The sequence below is a fragment of the Lampris incognitus genome, chromosome 15, assembly GCF_029633865.1.
Source record: "Lampris incognitus isolate fLamInc1 chromosome 15, fLamInc1.hap2, whole genome shotgun sequence".
In the NCBI taxonomy this organism is placed as follows: domain Eukaryota; kingdom Metazoa; phylum Chordata; class Actinopteri; order Lampriformes; family Lampridae; genus Lampris; species Lampris incognitus.
In genome coordinates this window covers 46,437,851-46,457,764 of record NC_079225.1, presented here as the reverse complement: position 1 = coordinate 46,457,764, position 19,914 = coordinate 46,437,851, and the positions used below count along the sequence as shown (strand labels likewise).

General features: G+C 45.9%; 1 protein-coding gene across 3 annotated transcripts in view; it reads right to left on the bottom strand.

Moving 5' to 3' along the window:
• Positions 1-3,859: 3,859 nt before the first annotated feature.
• Positions 3,860-19,914, bottom strand: part of myo6a (myosin VIa) — a 190,685-nt gene continuing 174,630 nt past the window's right edge. For all 3 annotated transcript variants that reach the window (XM_056295131.1, XM_056295132.1, XM_056295133.1), the window contains 3 exons: positions 14,806-14,937; positions 6,372-6,590; positions 3,860-5,968 (listed from right to left, as the gene is read on the bottom strand). In XM_056295131.1, coding sequence (XP_056151106.1) covers positions 5,769-5,968; positions 6,372-6,590; positions 14,806-14,937 — 551 coding nt within the window. In that variant the 3' untranslated portion in view covers positions 3,860-5,768. The remainder of the gene's footprint in view (positions 5,969-6,371; positions 6,591-14,805; positions 14,938-19,914) is intronic.

The following is a 19,914-nucleotide window of genomic DNA, read 5'->3' as shown; positions in this document are numbered from 1 at the left end:
TGGTTCAGAAACACCAGAACAGCTACTCCGTCCCGGTCTAGAAACAACAGAACAGCTGCTCCGCCCCGGTTTAGAAACAACAGAACAGCTGCTCCGCCCCGGTTCAGAAACACCAGAACAGCTACTCTGTCCCGGTCTAGAAACAACAGAACAGCTGCTCCGCCCCGGTTCAGAAACACCAGAACAGCTACTCCGTCCCGGTCTAGAAACAACAGAACAGCTGCTCCGCCCCGGTTCAGAAACACCAGAACAGCTTCTCCACCCTGGTTCAGAAACACCAGAACAGCTACTCCATCCCGGTTCAGAAACACCAGAACAGCTACTCCGTCCCGGCCTAGAAACAACAGAACAGCTGCTCCGCCCCGGTTCAGAAACACCAGAACAGCTACTCCGTCCCGGCCTAGAAACAACAGAACAGCTGCTCCGCCCCGGTTCAGAAACACCAGAACAGCTACTCCGTCCCGGTCTAGAAACAACAGAACAGCTGCTCCGCCCCGGTTCAGAAACACCAGAACAGCTTCTCCACCCTGGTTCAGAAACACCAGAACAGCTACTCCGTCCCGGTTCAGAAACACCAGAACAGCTACTCCGTCCCGGCCTAGAAACAACAGAACAGCTGCTCCGCCCCGGTTCAGAAACACCAGAACAGCTATGACAGATATGACAAACAGATGTGACAAACAAAATGTTAAGAAGCAGAAAAGACTGAGTGTAAACATGCGAGGACACAACTTCAGAATATCTACACCACTTTCAGCAAAGAGAAAGACCAGAACATCATGAAGGACACCAGCCACCCCGCTCATGTCCTGTTCTCCTCCTTCCATCTAAAAAACACTACCGAGCATCACATTTCACACCACCCGTCTCAGTAAGAGTTCTGTCCACAGACAGTCAGGCTGCTGAACAGCGGACACACCCATATGCACCGTGCGTTGTTGCTGTTGTGTACTGTATGTTGTGTAATAATGTATTAATTCACTGTTTACAAAGTCTGTGTAGGTCTGTAGTTTTTAGTTTTGTTTTTTTTCCCTCCTCAATTATACCCGGCCAATTACCCCACTCTTCCAAGCCGTCCCAGTCACTCCACCCCGGGCAATTGGCCGGGTATTATTGATGGGGGGGAAAAATCCACAAAAAAAAAAACCAAACAATTTTCTTTTCTTTGCAGGTGTGATGCAACGGTCGACTCAGCAAAAGAACGCGTGTCTCGGTGAGGAGATTCGCCATGGAATTAAAATCACGGGATGACTGACGACACACAACAACGAGGAGCTGGTCTGACGTGCAGCCGGGTTGATGCCACCCAACCCGGACGCCTGGACTCTAAACTGAGTTGATGCTTTCTTTCGAGAAACAAGACATTTAGGTAATGACAGACACTTCCTGGATTCATCGCCAGCATGTCGGTATAAGGAGCTCTCTCTCGGACCATTTGGGAAGAGCTCTGATTGACTCTGAACTCTTGTACATTATGTGCTGGTTGAAGTCCATTTTAATAATCCATTCAGTCTACTGCGGCAGTGGGTCTTCAGGTTTGATTTTTTTTTTTCTTTGAACAAGTGAAAATGTCTTTTTATGGTAAATTAGTAAGATGAGAAACACTATTCCAGATCATTTTTGAATCAAGGTGCATTAGAAATCTTACCATTCACAGATCTCATTTGTTTTAAGAAAACAAAAGATTTGACGATAGATTAAATAATTTGTTAAAACGGACCGATAATTTGATAGATTATTAGATATTGTAAATATGGACTTTTTTTGCAGTGAATAGGATGAATGTTTTTGGAAATACACACAATTGTTTACTGCCATAACCTCTGATAAGCACTTAAGAAAGACAGAAAGTGGTAGTAGTTTGAAGGTATTTTTAAACGAGTTTAACATGTAGGAGAAATCATTTCAATCTGGACTATAGCTGCCACCTCCGAACACAGCTGAGTTGTTGAATTCGTTCGTATTCACAGACAACTCGTATTCGACCTTTAACAGCACAGTGTGCTTCCATACTTACTATTAATGACTGGAGTTCTTAGAAAATGGCCAACAAATACAAACCAAATATGATCTGTACAGCACAGAAGCCCATTTCTTCTCCTTTGTGATCGATTGGTGTAAAGTGGTTGATGCGTGCCCCTCCGACAAATAAAAGTTTAAAAAGCATTTCACTCCTTAGAGGAAAAAAGACATATTGCTTCTATTCACTCCCCATTGACTGTCAAGCAAAATGGTTTGAAAACACCAGTGTAAATAATGAAAACAGGCTCATGGCACATTAAAAACATTTTCCTGCTTCACCGTCACAAACAATTACGACCAAAAATTGGCCTCCCAATCATTTCATAGGTTCAAAGTGGATCTAACACAGCTCCCTGTGGTACACCTGAACCCCATCCGACTGGGAAAACGATTTGTAATGATACTGAAGAAGCCTTCAACACAAAGCAGCTGGTGAGTAGTTTTTCTTTGCATTGTGTGACTCCTCAGTCAAACTAAAGGTACAGCTAGTTTTGATGTCCTTTGGCTTTCAGTTTGAATAACTCAATGTTCTATTATTCTTGAGTCGAACCAGTGTAGGGAAATCTGTTTCAGACTTTTACCAAAGGGAGCCAGCCACTCAATAAGTTTGAATGTACTGCTAGCATGTAATCACTGCTGCACAAGACCCCATGAAATGACATTCGGGTGGATTTGCTTCCTCGCTGTGACACATTTTCTTTAATGCCAACTTTTGATGGACTTGTAACCGACATGTCTAGCTCAAAAAGTGAGTGCAGCAAAGACAGCATGTGGGACCACAACACGGAGGTGAGCTGACCACTTGGTGGAGAATTGCAACGTTATAAAAATCAAAATCATGCTGGTTACCTGAAACTAAGGTAAACTTTAAAAAAAGTACCAAAACTTACTTTTGACTGATTCTTTTGAGTGATTCCTCTGGAAACATGTCTATTGTGATGTGGTTCTTTTGCAGCATTTCTAAATGTCACATGTCAACTGGTGCATGTTTTCTCAATTCGCATCACGTCTCTCAAATGTGTAGCTCGTTGTGTTCTCGGCCACCGTAGGATCTTTAATCGGACAATGTACATACATGTGACGGGGTTTCATTAAATCCAAGTTATTTTGTTGTATCGTATGTGCCCCTTAGGATGTAGCAGCAACAAAACTGGATAGTTTTCCTAACAGAGAGCTGGATGGAGCTGGAAGATTGAAATACATTTTTGTGGCATATATTGATGGATTGGTACACAATGCATCAAGCAACATGTGGTAACAGTCATTTTTTATTTCATGGAGTCTGTAAACCTGACGAAAAAGGGCCAGGTTCTTGTTATTTTTCTTACATGTACTTTAAACTTGGGTTAAAGATTGTGCTATGTAGTATATTGTCACTTTTGACATTTAATGTTGGTGTAAATAATGGCAGCTACTGCTGTAGCTACATTCTGAGCTCAGGTGGGTTTGTGTAGGGCCTGAGCAAGATGTCTGACTAGAAACCAGAGTTTAGTTTTCATGCCAGTGTAAATACGGCCTCTCAGGAGATGGAACTGGAGCATCAGTCCTTCATTTCAACAGCTCGCGTATTTTCTTGTTTGTTTTTTCGTTGACGCGGTTTCAGGCAAACTTGACAACTGCAATTCCATGTTTTCTTTTTCTCAATTAATTTGGAAGTTTACGCCGACCCTTGTGTTTTGCGAGTGTCATGAATTGTGGCATTTTTAAATACACAGGTGTTCTTTCCTTTATTCAGGACAAGTCGGTTGTTGCAGTTGTCCTCTGACAGCATTACGTTGCTAAGATATCGATATGAAACTCATCTGGCGTGAAGTCAGTGAAGGAAGCGAGTTTCTGTTGAGTGAAACATGGGATGCATTTTATTCATCTGTTAGGTCAGCATGAGGAATAAAAAAGGAAAACAGTGGGAAATAAAAGGCAGTCACATCGGAGGAATGATTGTAAAGCGTGGAGAGAGACAGATCTTAACAAACGCCAGACAGTTTAGTCGTACATCCGATTCTTTCCCCAGGAGAGCCACAGTGAGCAGAACCTCCCTCTGGTATTGTAGTTTTTCTTAAAATACTGCGGTCTTAACCGAGGGCTGACGCGGGGCCCCCGCTGCCTCCGAACACACCACAGGGCGCCGCTACATCGACCAGACTGGACAGCCTTACCTGAGATTGGGTTAACGTGTCTGTACGCCCCTCCTTTCGTCTTAGCTTAGTCGATGTTAATTATTGCTTTACTTTAACTACAACCTCCCGTTTCCAAACTGCCGGGAGTAGAAGCTGAGCATTTAGAAAAATAAATGTTAACATTCCCATCAGAATATCATTTAGTTACACATACTTTTGTGTATAAAATATTCAGTGTTTGTATGAACCTTCCAGTATTGGAGTGAGTACCAGTGTCATGTAAAGAGGGAGATGCAGTACCTCGCCCAGCTAGCTCCTCACAAAAAACAAACGTCCTTAACACGTCAGCTAAGATTAAAAAAACAAACGACATAAGACAAATTTAGTAGTGTGGCGGAACAATCTCACTCAATTCCAACTCTTCATGCCGAGTTGGGTCTTTAGTTTCACAATGCACTGTCTGAAAATTACTTGACATGTTAAAGCAAAGAGCCGCATTTTTCAAATGAAATTTAAACTCTGAAAACGGTAAAACAGCTTTCAGAGGAGGAAGGTTTGACTTCACTTCTGTTTTAGGACTCTTGTACATCTGAATGAGATTAAAGACTTGTTAAGACGATTCTTTTTGCAGTGGATTTACTTTTTTAATGCTTAGCTCCTAAACACTCATCAGACGTGAATGTGTGAGGTTTTATCGTAGAAATTGCATAATTTAGTTCAATAATCTCTGTTCCCACAACAATGCTCGATAAATCACCAGTAAAATTAATTAAAAAAAATAAGCTGAGTTGACTAACAGCGTTGCCCAAAGATGGATTTGCATTTTTCTGAAAAATGGTTGGGCTTGACTGAAAGGCAAAGGTATTCGTTACCACCCTTTGCCTTTCTCATTAGCTTAACATGTTTAATCACACAAGATAAAACCAAACACAAATCATTAAATGAAATCAACAAAGGCTCAAATTACATTCAGCTGGAAGCATAAAAGTTGAGAAAAAAAAGTTACAGTATTTTCAAACGTTTGATTGGGTTATTACATAAACTCTTGAAGGCCTGACACCTCGGTTAGCTGCTGTCACAACTAATCTATGACAGCGATGTAAACGGAAAGATCGCTGGCTAACTTGAGACGGAGGAGACGGAGTGGGGAGTCGTGATCAGGTGTGAATGTAGATTTATAAATGAATACGAATTAATAAAGAGTATAACTTCTATTTTTTTGGTGGGGGGGGGCAGCTTTGAAAACGGTCCCTACGTTAATCATTAAAACCCTGTTAGTCGTCTTTAAGGCCTCGTAGTTAGAACTGCGGTAATACCACATAAAACAGAATTCCTTGGGAAAATGCGACCAAATGTGATGATTCACTGGATTTTTTTCTCCATTTTCTGCATAGGGTTTAATGCAAAACTCCCCCTGCTGCCTTCATCAAGGAACCAAAAGTCAACAAGATCAACATTAACAACCAAAACAGAAAAAAAAAAAAATGAAGACAACTGAGTAGGAAGCTGTTCACATCTGAGTGCCCTACAGTCAGAGCCTGGTGCAGTGCGCTCAACACGCCATCCGTGCGTTTGCTAGCTGGTGCAGTCGTCCCTTTTGTTTTTTGCAGCCGGATGCCCCTCCTCCCACTATTTGAGCATGCTCTGCAGCATGGCCGTGGCGTAAGTGGGGCGTGCTTGCCGGCTCTCGATGGCGCTACGGAGGTACTGGATGCCACCGCAGCGCTCCCAGATCTCCTCGAACTGACGGGGGAGGATCTCCGCCCCCCTCTTTCGGGTCAGCCCCGTCTCCTCCAGGCTCAGCTCACACATCTCCATATCGTCTTTTCCTGTAGCGGGCAGTAGACACGTTGAGGGTGGGAGAAATGACCGTCAACTACCTCCTAAAACGCTGCTCAAATGACTGCTGTGTTTGTCTAAACCGCAGGTAAATAATCATCATTATCAGGTGCCCTTTGGATCTGGAAACACACGTTAGCTGCTTAAATAGTCAAGACTGGCTGATGGAATATCGAGTTTTCCTCAGTGTCAATGACACAAAGACGTGTCAACAAATTACAATTTAATGGTCCACTTCTAACTGACAATACTGTCTTATGTATGTCCTACACTGCATGTATGACCTACTGTACCATATATGTTAGTTAGTATGTATTGTACTTTGTTAGAGGTACTGTTTGTTTTGCATTTGTGTTACTAAGACATCCCCCAATGTCTTTGTGAAGCACTGACCTGCCACCAGCAGGATGGGGTGTTTATCGGGGTGAAGCTCCATCTGTCTGGCGATCCAGGGTCCGTCAAAGTGGGCGTACCACCAGCCCTTCTTCTTGTTCTGTGGGTCTTTGTACTGGTCACCCGGCCGAATGAAGGGGATCCGGAAGTAGCGCTGCTGCCTGTTCATGGCTACTTCATGTTGCCGGGCTGGGATGGGTGGGGCCAGGTTCTGCTGGGCTGATGGTTGGACACAGGGATAATTAGAGACAGTTCACCTCAGCCAATCACAGCCAAGCAAGAGGTGGGCACAGCGTTTACATGCAGCAAAATGTCTGACTGAACCTCACAGGAAATAAGTCAGAAATACTAGTTTATAAAACCCTTATTCCACTTCACAAATTTAGTTTTTTTTTAAGTACACAGTAATGATATCATCGTGACATTTTAGGAACAGCTCTCAACTGCTAAACAATCATAATTTTACACATTTCTGTATTTATGTTGTAGATAACACTCCATTAGTAGCCGTAATGTCATCCCAAGAAACCCAAAGAAATTACAACAGCAGAGCTACAGCACAAGGGAAAACGGGGCCCCCTCCTGGAGCCAGACCTGGGAAGGGAGCTCGCTGGCGAGTGTCTGGGCCTTGGCCCATGGGGCCTGATCGGGCCCAGCCCGAAAAAGCAACATGGAGCCACCACCCCGTGGACCCACCACCCGCGGGGATGAGCATTGGGGTAGGATGCAATGCAGGCCTGCCAGCAGTTAAAGGCGGAGACCGGGGCATGCTGACTTCTGGCACCACAGAATGGTCCTCGGGACAGAGGAGCCTGAGCTGGTGTGGGAGGTGGAGCAGTACCGACTAGATACAGTTGGGCTCACATCCACACATAGAATAGGCTGTGATACCAAATTCCTGGAGAGGGGCTGGACTCTTTACTTTTCTGGAGTTGGCCAAGGTGACAGGCGCTGGGCAGGTGTGGGGATACTCACAAGTCCCCGGTTGACCACTGCCATGTTGGAGTTCTCTTCGGGTAATGAGGGTTGCCTCTATACAACTGCGAGTCGCTGGGGGGAAGGCTCTGACTGTTGTGTGTGCCTATGTACCAAATAGCAGTTTGGAGTATCTGACCTTCTTGGAGTCTCTGGGTGGTGTCCTGGATAAGGTTCTGCCTGGAGACTCTCTAGTTCTGCTGGGGGACTTCAATGCTCACGTAGACAATGATGGAGAAACCTGGAGGGGCGTGATTGGGAGGAACAACCTCCTCGATCGGAACCCGAGCGGTGCCTTGTTATTGGACTTCTGTGCGAGTCATGGATTGGCCATAACAAACACCATGTTTGTACTTGGTACCAGAACACCTTACACTGAAGATCAATGATAGACTTTGTGGTCGTATCATCAGATCTGCGGCTGTATGTTTTGGACACTCAGATGAAGAGAGGAGCAGAGCTGTCAACTCATCACCACGTGGTGGTAAGTTGGATCAGATGGCAGGGAAGGCTGCCGGACAGACCTGGCAAACCCAGACGTGTAGTGAGGGGTGAACTGAGAACATCTGTCGGAGGCCCCTGTCCATGAGGGCTTCAGCTCCCACCTCCGGAAGAAGTTCTCATGTATCCCAGGCTGGGGACATGGGGTCTGAGTGGGCCATGTTCAAAGCCTCTATTGCAGATGCGGCAGGTAGGAGCTGTGGTCATAAGGTCATCGGTGCCTGTCGAGGTGGCAACCTAAGAACCCGCTGGTGGACAGCGGCAGTGAGGGAAGCTGTCAGGCTGAAGAAGGAGGCCTTTCAGGCTTAGTTGGCCCAGGGGTCTCCTGAAGCAGCAGATAGGTACTGGGAGGCCAGAAGGGCTGCAGCTTCGGCAGTCGTGAAAGCAAAAAACTCGGGTGTGGGAGGAGTTCGGGTTTGGCAATCCAGCCCGTGACTCAGGAAGGGGAAGCAGGCTTGAATCAGGCTGTATTCAGTCGGGGAGGGGAACCGCTGATCCGGACTGGGGATGTTGTTGGGCAGTGGAAAGAACACTGAGGAGTTCCTGAATCCAGTTAACACATTCTCAGTGGAGGAGGTTGAGTCTGAAGACTCGGGGGAAGCCCCACCCATATCCCTGGCAGAGGTCTCTGAGATAGTTAAGAAGCTCCTCGGTGGTAAGGCGCTGGGTATGGATGAAAGTCGCCCTGAGATGCTGAAGGCTCTGGACACTGTTGGGCTGTCTTGGCTGACATGCCTCTTCAGTGTCATGTGGAGGTTGGGAACAGTACCTGTGAAGTGGCAGACCGGGGTGGTGGTTCCCATATTTAAAAAAGGGGACCAGAAGGTGTGCTGCAATTACCGGGGCATCACACTGCTAAGCTTCCCTGGCAAAGTCTACTCTAGGGTGCTGGAAAGGAGGCTCCGACCGATTGTTGAGCCTTCGATCCAGGAGAAACAATGCAGATACTGTCCTGGCCGTGGAACAACAGACCAACTCTTTACCCTTGCGGAAGTGCTGAGGGAAGCATGGGAGTTTGACCAGCCAGTCTACATGTGTTTTGTGGACTTGGAGAAGGCTCACAACTGTGTACCCTGGGACACTGTGTGGGGGGTACAGCGGGAGTATGGGGTCCCGGGACAGTTGCTACAAGCCATCCGGTCCTTGTATAACCAAAGTGAGAGCTGTGTCTGCATTCTTGGCACAAACACATTTTCGGTGGCTGTTGGACTCCACCAAGGTAGTCCCTTGTCTCCGGTTCTGTTTGTGATATTCATGGACAGGATCTCAAGGCTCAGCCAAGGTGAGGAGTGTGTCCGTTTTGGGAACCTCAGAATTGCATCTCTGCTCTTCGCAGATGATGTGGTTTTGTTGGCTTCATCAGAACGTGACCTCCAGCGCACTGGGGTGGTTTGCAGCTGAGTGTGAAATGGCCAGGATGAGAGTCAGCACTTCCAAGTTGGAGGCCATGGTTCTCTATCGGAAAATGGTGGCTTGCTCCTTCCGGGTTGGGGATGACTTGTTGCCTCAAGTGAAGGAGGTCAAGTATCTCGGGGTTTTGTTCACGAGTGAGGGTGGATGGAGTGGGAGATTGACAGGTGGACTGGTGCAGCATTAGCAGTAATGCGGATGTTGTGCTGGACCGTTGTGGTGAAGAGGGAGCTGAGCCGGGAGGCAGAGCTCTCAATTTACCAGTCAATCTTCGTTCCAACCCTCACCTATGGTCATGAGCTTTGGGTAGTGACCAAAAGGGTGAGATCACAGATACAAGCGGCTGAAATGAGTTTTCTCCGTAGGGTGTCTGGGCTCAGCCTTAGAGATAGGGTGAGGAGCTCGGACATCCGGAGAGAGCTTGGAGTAGAGCCGCTGTTCCTTCACATTGAAAGGAGCCAGTTGAAGTGGTTCGGGCATCTGATTAGGATGCCTCCTGCGTGCCTTCCTTTAGAGGTTTTCCGGACACGTCAAACTGGGAGGAGACCCCGGGCTAGACCCAGAACTCGCTGGAGGGACTACATTTCTAATCTGGCCTGGGAACGTCTTAGGATCCCCCAGGAGGAGCTGGAGGATGTTGCTGGAGAGAGGGACATCTGGAGTGCCCTACTTAGCTTGCTGCCACTGCGTCCCTACCCTGGAGAAGCGGCTGAAGATGAGATGAGATAGTAGCCATAATACTGAGTCTTCAGAAAAGCAAACTGTGCAGAAAATTGGTGGACAATCTGTGACTATGAAAACTTGCTTCTTGGGTTGCTGATGGGCCACATTGTTTAAAAAATGGGAATAACTATACAGCTGCAGTGACAACACTGGTGGAGAACCATGGCTGCTAATGGAGTGTAATCTCTATAATTTATGAGGAGATAATGTTGAAAATCATGATCTTTTCCATTTAGGTACTACCATAGTAAAATTGTACAGGTCTAAAACTTTACTAGACAGTTGGTAAATAAATTTAAATAAGGCTATTGTTTGGCCAAACAGTCTCATATTATTAACATAATATTGAGAACAGAGGGACCCTGTCAGCCTCCACCGGGCTGAAATATCATCTGGACCGAACTGGATTACTCATTTAAAATCACTTCAACAGAGAATTCACACTTATGAAACTGAACCCTGTAGTTCATCTGCATGTAAACGGTTTGCCGCACTACTGTATACAAACTAGCCTGATCCGGTTAGCGTGGATGAAGTGTTGGTGGTCTCCATGTCAGGGGGTGTTGTTGCTACAGGGTCAGTACAGGAAGATGGAGGAAATCAGAAGGGAAGCTAAGGAGCTTATTAATAAAATAGCATAAAACACTGAATTGTCTCTCTACCAAGTGAGGAGCTAATGAGGAGGTGGACAGAGATTGAGAAAGAGTCCGTACGTGATAACAGGATCGCCTTCTCTTAAAACAAGTGGGGGGAAAAGAAAAAAAATCTGGTTGGGTGGTTTGGGCTAGTGGTTCTTAATGCAGTCCTCAGGTACCATCACTGCTGTCGGTTTTCTGTTGTAGCAGGAAGTTCACTACATTCACCTGTTGTTCCAGTTAGTCAGCCTCCAATCCGGAGCAGTTACACCTGAACTACGGATCAAAGTAATGAACTACCTGCTTGAATAGAAAACCAGCAGTACCAGTTCTACCTGAGGACCTTATTGAGAACCACTGGTTTAGGTAATATCACTTATTTTGCAATGCAACTCAGTTTGTTAAGTATTAAAGTGCATCCAGTGACGTCATCTTAAAACAAGAGCTTTTCTCACAATACTGGCAACCGTCTCAACAACATAAGGCAAGCTGGTTTGCATTGGAAACAAGTCACTATCTCACAACACCCCGTTTTTTCTGTGAAACTTTAAATAAAGTAAGGTTAAGATCCTATGAATGCAGGTTTTCATTCCAATCTAAAGCTAGAGGAGTGCACTCAGTAGAGTTCAGATCTCCATCAGGCGTACGTACCTCCCCTTCTACATACACGCACAGAAAAAAAGTGTTTTTCCATTGTAAGATTTTCACGCAGCACCTAAGTCGATTAAACAGGAAATATATAAAACAAAAGAATACGCAGCACTCAAACTAAAAAAAATCTAGCTAATAAAAACGGTTTGCCTGTCAGTCTGTGGATGTGCAGCCTCCTAGGCAGACCCTCACACGGAAGCATCCAAGTCTGACATGAAATGACAGCGATCAGACTTTCAGAATTTTAGCGCCATTATTAAAAGACTTCAGATGTGTCTAACCGTCGTGGTTTTCATGATGTGAAATGAATGAAGGTGAATGGCTGCTCTGCTGGTTGACTTCATAAAACAGTAAGAGAACATAGCTCAGCCATGGGAAATGTTTCCTTGTAGCTACTGAGATGATTTCCAGCTGTGACCGTGATTAATCCTACTGTGAACATTTATCTTTATGGCACTTCCGCGTGGCGGTGAGGTGAATAAGGAGAAGTATCTTGGGTTCCTCCAGTTCCGCTGTGCTGAGATCAGCAGCGAATGATCTGCTGGCTTGTGAAATACGATCGACTTCTCTTTACTTTCAAGACTCAACCGAACACGTAATATGTTGGTTTGGACACCGTCGCTGCCCGACCTGAGTCAGCCGTAGATGTGACTACACTAACTGATTTCACGAATCACTGATTAACACACCTTCAGCCAGACAGGAGAGAAGTAACAGTAGTGCACGTTATGAAGCACTGCGGGAGAAGCTGGGTGGAAACAGCAAAAATTGATAAAACCTCAAAACACATTTTTTACAATCGTTAAGAGGATTTAGCTTTTGTCTAGTAGTTTGTGCGCTACATGGGTGATGGAGACATCTATCCAAGTAAAAGATGAAACGTGGTAAGGGCGTCCGAGTAGCGCAGCGGTCTATTCTGTTGCCTACCAACACGGGGATCGGCGGCTCGAATCCCCGTGTTACCTCCGGCTTGGTGGGGCGTCCCTACAGACACAATTGGCCGTGTCTGCGGGTGGGAAGCCGGATGTGGGTATGCGTCCTGGTCGCTGCTCTAGCGCCTCCTCTGGTTGGTTGGGGCGCCTGTTCGGGGGGGAGGGGGAACTGGGGGGAATAGCGTGATCCTCCCACGCGCTACATCCCCCTGGTGAAACTCCTCACTGTCAGGTGAAAAGAAGTGGCTGGCGACTCCACATGTATGGGAGGAGGCATGTGGTAGTCTGCAGCCCTCCCCCCCCCCCCCCCGCATCGGCAGAGGGGGTGGAGCAGAGACCGGGACGGCTTGGGAAAAATAGGGTAAATTGGCCAAGTACAATTGGGAGAAAAGGGGGGGGTAATTCCCCCCCCCCCCCCCAAAAAAAGATGAACTGTGAATCACATGATGATCTGTTTCTTCATCTTAACTGCTCCGTCTTCCTGGTGGCAGTTGAAGTATGGACATATGATGTAGGACACTTAACACTACAGTCAGGGTTTTAGAAGTTTAACAACTAATTTTTTTTTTTTGCAACATCACAAAAAAATGCTTCAAATGTGCTCGACAACCAGATTCCAACACAGCAAATGAAATCAGCTTGTGTACTTTAGGTTGGAAAGAAAATCTGCATAGACATGACTGACCGGACTTAAACCAACCACATCTATTACACAACACACCCATCAACCACAACCACCGAGAGAGGACTTCCTGACACCACCTGCCAGACTGAGGGAGCAGGAAAGGGCCGTGAGGAAATCAGATCCCTCCTTCCCCAAAAAGCAAGCTGCCCTTACTGGGAGAAAGCAGCGGAAATGAGAGAGTTTCGCCGGGTCTTTAACTCCCGGCTGGATTCCCTCGTTATTCATGTTGAATTTATCTGACTGCACCGAGCTCTCTGGGTTTTAACATAACGTAATAGAACCTACTCAAGATTCATATTTACCCTGAAAAAACTGTCTGATTCCTTCTTTCCTATTTATTTCTGAGCACATCCCCGGTGAGACAACATCATGAGAACATGATGGACGGGTGCAGGAGGGACATGTAGTAAAACGTCCATCCATCCATCATCCAAACCGCTCATCCTGCTCTCAGGGTGGCAGGGATGCTGGAGCCTATCCAGCAGTTATAGGGTGGCAGGCGGGGAGACACCCTGGACAGGCCGCCAGGCCAGCACAGGGTCATGTAGTAAACATCCCCGTTGATGTTGAGGCTCAATGTTTTTCTTTCATTCAGTGGACGAAGACGAAGCTTTTCTCTGATTTCATCTTCCCAGAAACACAACACTCTGATCTCAAAGTCAAACAAAATCGCACCAACCGCCTTAAAAGCCTCTGGCTTTCTGTTGGAGTACTTTTTGTGTTGGTAGTATCGATAAAAGGCGGCGTCGGGTCGATGGGCGCTGACCTTGGCGAGGCTGGTTTTCTATCAGACTGTGTGAGCGCTGCCTGGGAGGCATGTGACCGTGTCGGCAGGACTGTTATGTAAGGCTGCAGCGTTTCACTCTTTAAGCTTGTTAAACAAAAGAAAGAAAGCTCGTCTGGTCTCCTCTAGACAGTACAAGGAGCACAGCGATTCCTCCACTTTCACCAGCCAAGAAACCAGAGTTTCACCAGACAGAAAAGCACATAGCATGCCGTCCATCCGTCCGTGAGAAAGGGAGGGGGTTAGCGCGGCGGTTAGTGGCGTTAGCATGGCGTTGGACCACTTACATGCAGGTTGCACGGGAGGAGCGTGATCTGAAAGTAAACATGTTGGGTTACAGAGACGTAGAGGAGGACGTGATGCAACACGGCGGCAGCAGACAGACATGGCAGAGAGAGAAACCACAGCACAGTTCATCGTGACAACAAGGTACTTGTGATGACTACACATAACAATCCTAACAATTATTATAACACTACTACAGTTATTCCTACTACGACCACTGGTTTGCAGTAATTAAGAAGTAATAGTATAGTAACAGCTAAAATGACATTACAATCATTCTTCAGGATGGGCTCTGCAGTACCAGTAAAAACGTTTCCGGTTTGACACCATAATGACGTAAACAGCAAGACAGAAGACCCCCCCCCCCCCATCAACATAGTCCTCCTCCCTACGATGCTGAAACCCAACTTGCTTCAAACTACCCAATCGTTTTTGTCTTTGTGTTGTGCTGCTGTGGGCTGGGGGAAACGATGTTGCGTTTCATTTCATGTGCACAAGTGCATGAAATGAAACAACAAATAAAGTGTCCCTGCTTCCTGGTTTACTGCTTCATTAAGTGTTTTAAAGCTAAAGAGGATGCAGTCTGCAGAAGAACATTTATCTAACTTATCTGTGACAGCAACTAACAACAGTAGACTGTGGCTGTACCGGTCAGCTCCCAGTTACTAACTGCAGTAGACTGTGGCTGAAGGTAAAACAGGATGAGGACGTGTTCTCAGTCATATTTCTCTGTTCTCTGGAGGAAATTAAGTGGGAGAAAAAAGAGCTGGAAACATAAAACCATTCATCTAATGAAGAGCTGCTGCCCTCCCAGTTACGAGTCCCGCTGGAGCAGCTCCAGGCCCGCTCTTACCGTAGTCGGTGACAGATTTAGGGGCCCGCTGTTCGGCGTCTGTGTTGCGTTTCTTGTTCTTGGATTTCCAGGCGTGGTACACTTTGAGCCGGCGGTGGAACTCCTCCCTGCAGGCAGCCAGTAACTCGATGTCTGCAGGCCAACAAAGAGGACGAGAGGTGGACGGATTATTAGCAACAACAACAACAACTGTAATAACACGGTCTACAAAGGGGCTGCCGCCAGAAACCTTCAAATGAATGAAAAGAAATTGGAGATCACATTTTAGTGAAATTGATTTAGAAATAAATGAGCTAAAATAAAAAAAAACAAGATATTGCAGCTGCACTATACTAATATATACACACACACACACACACACTTAAAACGACAGAAGAGGTTCCAGAGCACACAACTCATCCCAGGTCCTTTCTGTGTGGAGTTGGCATGTTCTCCCCGTGTCTGTGTGGGTTTTCTCCGGGGGCTCCGGTTTCCCCCACCATCAGAAAAGACACATGCATGCTAGGGTTAATACTCCTGTCTGTGCCCCTGAACGAGGCGTGGCAAGATGAACTGAAGTTGGTCCCCGGGCGCTGCACGGCAGCTGCCCACTGCTCCTAGCTACACAGCTAGGATGGGTTAAATGCAGAAGAAGAATTTCCTCACGGGGATTAATAAAGTGATAAAATAAAATAAAATAAATAAAAACGTGGATGAGGACTGGTTTCTTCAGAATCATCCAGATAGATTACTCTGGATGGGAAAGAAAACATTCACTTCCTCCTACAAACCACACGGTGAACACCGGCTTGCACATTATTTGTCTCCACCGTGTCGACTGAACAAGAAAATACTGTATGAAATAACGACTCATCTCACTCAAGACATTTTCTCATCCCTTGCCCCCCAATCCCCACTCTTCTGTCCAACAAGGTCATCTTAATCTGGCATGGCTCAGGAGGTAGAGCGGGTTGTCTAGTAATCTGAAGGTCCCTGGTTTAATCCCCGGCTCCTCCAGAGAGCGTGTGGCGGTGTCCTTGAGCAAGACACTAAACCCCTAACTGCTCCTGATGAGTAGGTTAGGGGTTCAGTGATGGAGGACCCAGGGATTGAACCTGGGACAATGGAGGAGGCTGCCATGTATTAATGTGTATGTGAATGGGTGGATGTGAGGCGTACACTGTAAGCACCCAGACACACCAAACCGACTAGCAGTGACGAAGGCCAACTGTTGCGTTGTCTCACATCGCCTGCCGTCTGGGCCAAAAAGTAGCACTTGAACACACCGCAAAGACGACAGCCGACAGCCAACTAGCATGTACGTTCTGTGCTGAGTTACTAAGCTGAACAGCCAATCAGAGTGATCTCTGTCACCGATGGCCTCCGCCGATTCAACATGCTGAATCGGCCGAAAAGCTGCCGAAAGGGGTCTGACTAGGGTCACAGACGCTCACCGATGGCCCGACATTGGCCAATGGCCAACCGTCAGCCCGGTGTGTCACAGCCCTGGTGACACACCGGGCTGAGTGGTCGGTAGACTAGAGAGGTGCTAAATAAATGCAGTCAATTTACCATTAAAAGATCCAGTCTAATGATTTCAATTCAGACAAGTTTTGTTGCTCAATATAAACATTAGGAGTCACTTCTTCATCTTCACAAGTATTGTATTGTGGTAACTGTTTTAGCGTCCCCTCTCTGAACACAGACCATTCTCAGGAGGTCGGTATCACAACTCGTTATGCAACAAATCAAACAGACCACCTGACAGACTGATGCCCATTCACTGACTGTCCAATTAAGTCAGAGTATTAGATGATGTCATTTATTACCAGAAGCTGATTGGTTTTCAGCAGCAGTTTAATTATGTCGACAACCAGGAGGAGAGTTTCTCAGAGGGTTTAATTCAATTTTATTCAATTCTATTCAATTTGGTGTCATTAAAAACAATGTGCAGGCGCATGTTAAAATGAAATGAGGGTTCATCTATATGAACCTTTTCAGTCGGCTTTCAGGCCCTGTCACTCCACTGAAACTGCTCTGACCAGAGTGGTGAACGATCTTTTACTAGCTATGGACTCTGATTCCACTTCTGTGCTTCTGTGCTCTGGACCTCAGTGCAGCCTTTGACACCATTGATCACTGTATACTATTAGACAGATTAAATTGTAATTTTGGTGTCTCTGGCTTAGCTCTCTCTTGGCTGAAGTCCTACTTATCTGGAAGAACACATTGTGTCTGCTATGGTAACATTATATCAAAATTCTCTGACGTTAAATATGGTGTGCCTCAGGGCTCAGTTCTTGGCCCTCTACTTTTCTCTCTTTACTTTTCACCTCTTGGCCAAATTATACGCAGTTATGGAATAAATGTCCATTGCTATGCTGATGATACTCAGCCCTATGTGCCTATAAGGGCTGATGATCAAACTCCGATAACTAACTTAGAGGCCTGCTTGGCTGCTGTGAAAAACTGCATGTCACTTAACTTTCTGCTTTTAAATTCGGATAAAACCGAGATGCTGGTCATTGGCCTTGCTAGACACAGACACCAATTTGATCAAGTAACGATAACAATCGACAACTCTGTGGTTTCACAAAGTGTGGCAGCCAAAAATCTTGGTGTTATGTTTGTCCCAGCCTTTCCTTTGATAAGCACGTTAAAGAAATCACCAAGACTGCCTTTTTTCACTTACGTAACATAACTAAAACCTCGGTCTTTTCTCTCCATGGCTGATGCAGAGACTCTAATACATGCATTTGTTTCATCCAGACTTGATAATAATAATAATAATAAATAAATCTTATATAGCGCTTTTCTTACACTCAAAGTTGCTTTACAATAAACGGGGTGAAACAAGACAACAGATAAACATACAGGGGTGGATTGGAAGGGGGGCTACAAGAGGGAGAAGCGGCAGCCACACGATGCAAGCAGTACTCCCCCACTTAGACACATACAAAAGGGCAAGATTACTTATTGATTACTGTAATGTTCTGTTCTCAGGTCTGCCACATGCTAGTACTAAAAGTCTTCAGATGGTTCAGAATACTGCTGCTAGAATCCTAACTAAATCTAAGAAATTTGACCATATTACACCAATTCTTGCCTCCCTTCATTGGCTTCCTATCCGTGTTAGATCAGAATACAAGGTGCTTCTGCTGACTTATAAAATCCTAAATGGGCTTGCCCCATCTTACCTGTCTGATCTCCTTAAACGTTACATGCCATCTCAAGCTCTTCGCTCTCAAAATACAGGGCTCCTGTGTGTATCCAAAGTTAAGAAGAAGTCAGCTGGTGGCAGCAGGGCCTTTTCCTATCAGGCCCCATTCTTGTGGAATAACCTGCCTGCTGCCATCAGACAATCAGAGTGTTTTGAGTCTTTAAATCCAAACTTAAAACTCATCTATTTGTCTTAGCTTACAATTAGTAGCCTTTAAGTTGAGTGCTTCACAATCTGTACTGCACGGCGGGTCAGTTTTCTGTCTCAATGAATTTACCAACCACTGTTCTGCCCACGAGATATAGCGTATAGATTATAGAGTATAGATTATGACTAATTGATGACTTAATTGATTGACTAATGACTATTGCAAGCTGTTCTCTTCTCTCACGTCTTTTCTCTCTCTCTGAACGATGTCTTCTCCTTTCTCTTCTTCTGTGTGTGAATGGTGTCATGTGAGTCTCTCGTGTGTGCACATGCAGTCGGTTCTCCTCCCAGGTCTCCGTGGTGATGGTGGTCACCACTTTGATGCTGCCTGGCATTCCCCTCTTCACATTTTCTTTTGATATATCTTATAAATCCATATAATTTTTTTACATGATGATGCTGGTCATGTGGCTCGGGTCCTGGACTTTTCTGGTGGCGTCTAGACACTGCTTGGCATCCTGCACATCATATTCTTCATAAATTTTACAAGTCCATTCTAATTCTGCGTATCCTCTTTCAATGTTATATTGTGTAAATTGTGTAAACACAACATCCATTGCACGTTGTCCATCTTGGGAGAGAGATCCCTCCTCTGTTGCTCTCCCTGAGGTTTCTTCCTGTTTTTTCTCCTTGTTAAAGGTTTTTTTTTTAGGGAGTTGTTCCTTATCCAATGAGAGGGTCTAAGGACAGGATGTTGTGTTGCTGTAAAGCCCACTGAGGCAAATTTGTGATATTGGGCTATACAAATAAAATTGACTTGACTTGACTGTGGCTTCGCCAAACAGTGCAAGACAGACTTAGACAAACACAGTATAAGATACACACAGATGACGACCCAAAGCTAAAAATAAGTTAAAAGAGAGCTGGAGTACAAAATATTTAAAAATATCTACAGACATTCAGTGGGTGGCCAGGTTCAGGTGGGCAACAGCTTGGGGAAAGAAGCTGTTTTTGAGCCTGGTAGTGCGGGCTCTGAGGCTCCTGTAGCGCCTCCCAGAGTGCAGGGGGGAGAACAGTCCATGGTTGGGGTGGGTGGGATCTCTGCTGATGCTCAGACCCCTTCCAAGGCAGCGTTTGTGATAAATGTCTTTTATGGCTGGGAGCTGGGTACCGGTGATATGCTGGGCCGCCTTGACGATCCGCTGCAGAGCTTTCTGGTCTACTGAGGTGCAGTTGCCGTACCACACTGAGATGCAGATGGTCAGGATGCTCTCTGTGGTGCAGTGGTACAAGTTGGTGAGAATTTTGGGGGACAGACGGGCGCTCCTCAGCCTCCTCCAGAAATGCAGGCGTTGTTGGGCCTTTTTCACAAGGGCCTGGGTGTTTGATGTCCCGGAGAGGTCCTCGCTGATGTGGACTCCAAGGAATTTAAAGCTGGAGACACGCTCCACTTCCACCCCACTGATGTGTATGGGGGAGTGGCTGCAGCTGTGTGTTTCCCAGCCCAGTCCTCAAGGAACCCCTATCCTGCAGACTTTCTTTGCAACCCTGAATAGGTTGAATTATGAATTATGTCAGACGTTGCACACCTTGTATAATTAAATGCTGTGAGATGATTGGTTGAGTAATAACAAGCAGGGCTACCTATGCAGGGTTACAATGGAAATCTGCAGGATAGGGGTTCCTTGAGGACTGGGTTGGGAAACGCTGTTCTAGACCTCCTGAAGTCCACAGTCCATCAATGTTTAAGTCGGATTTTCACA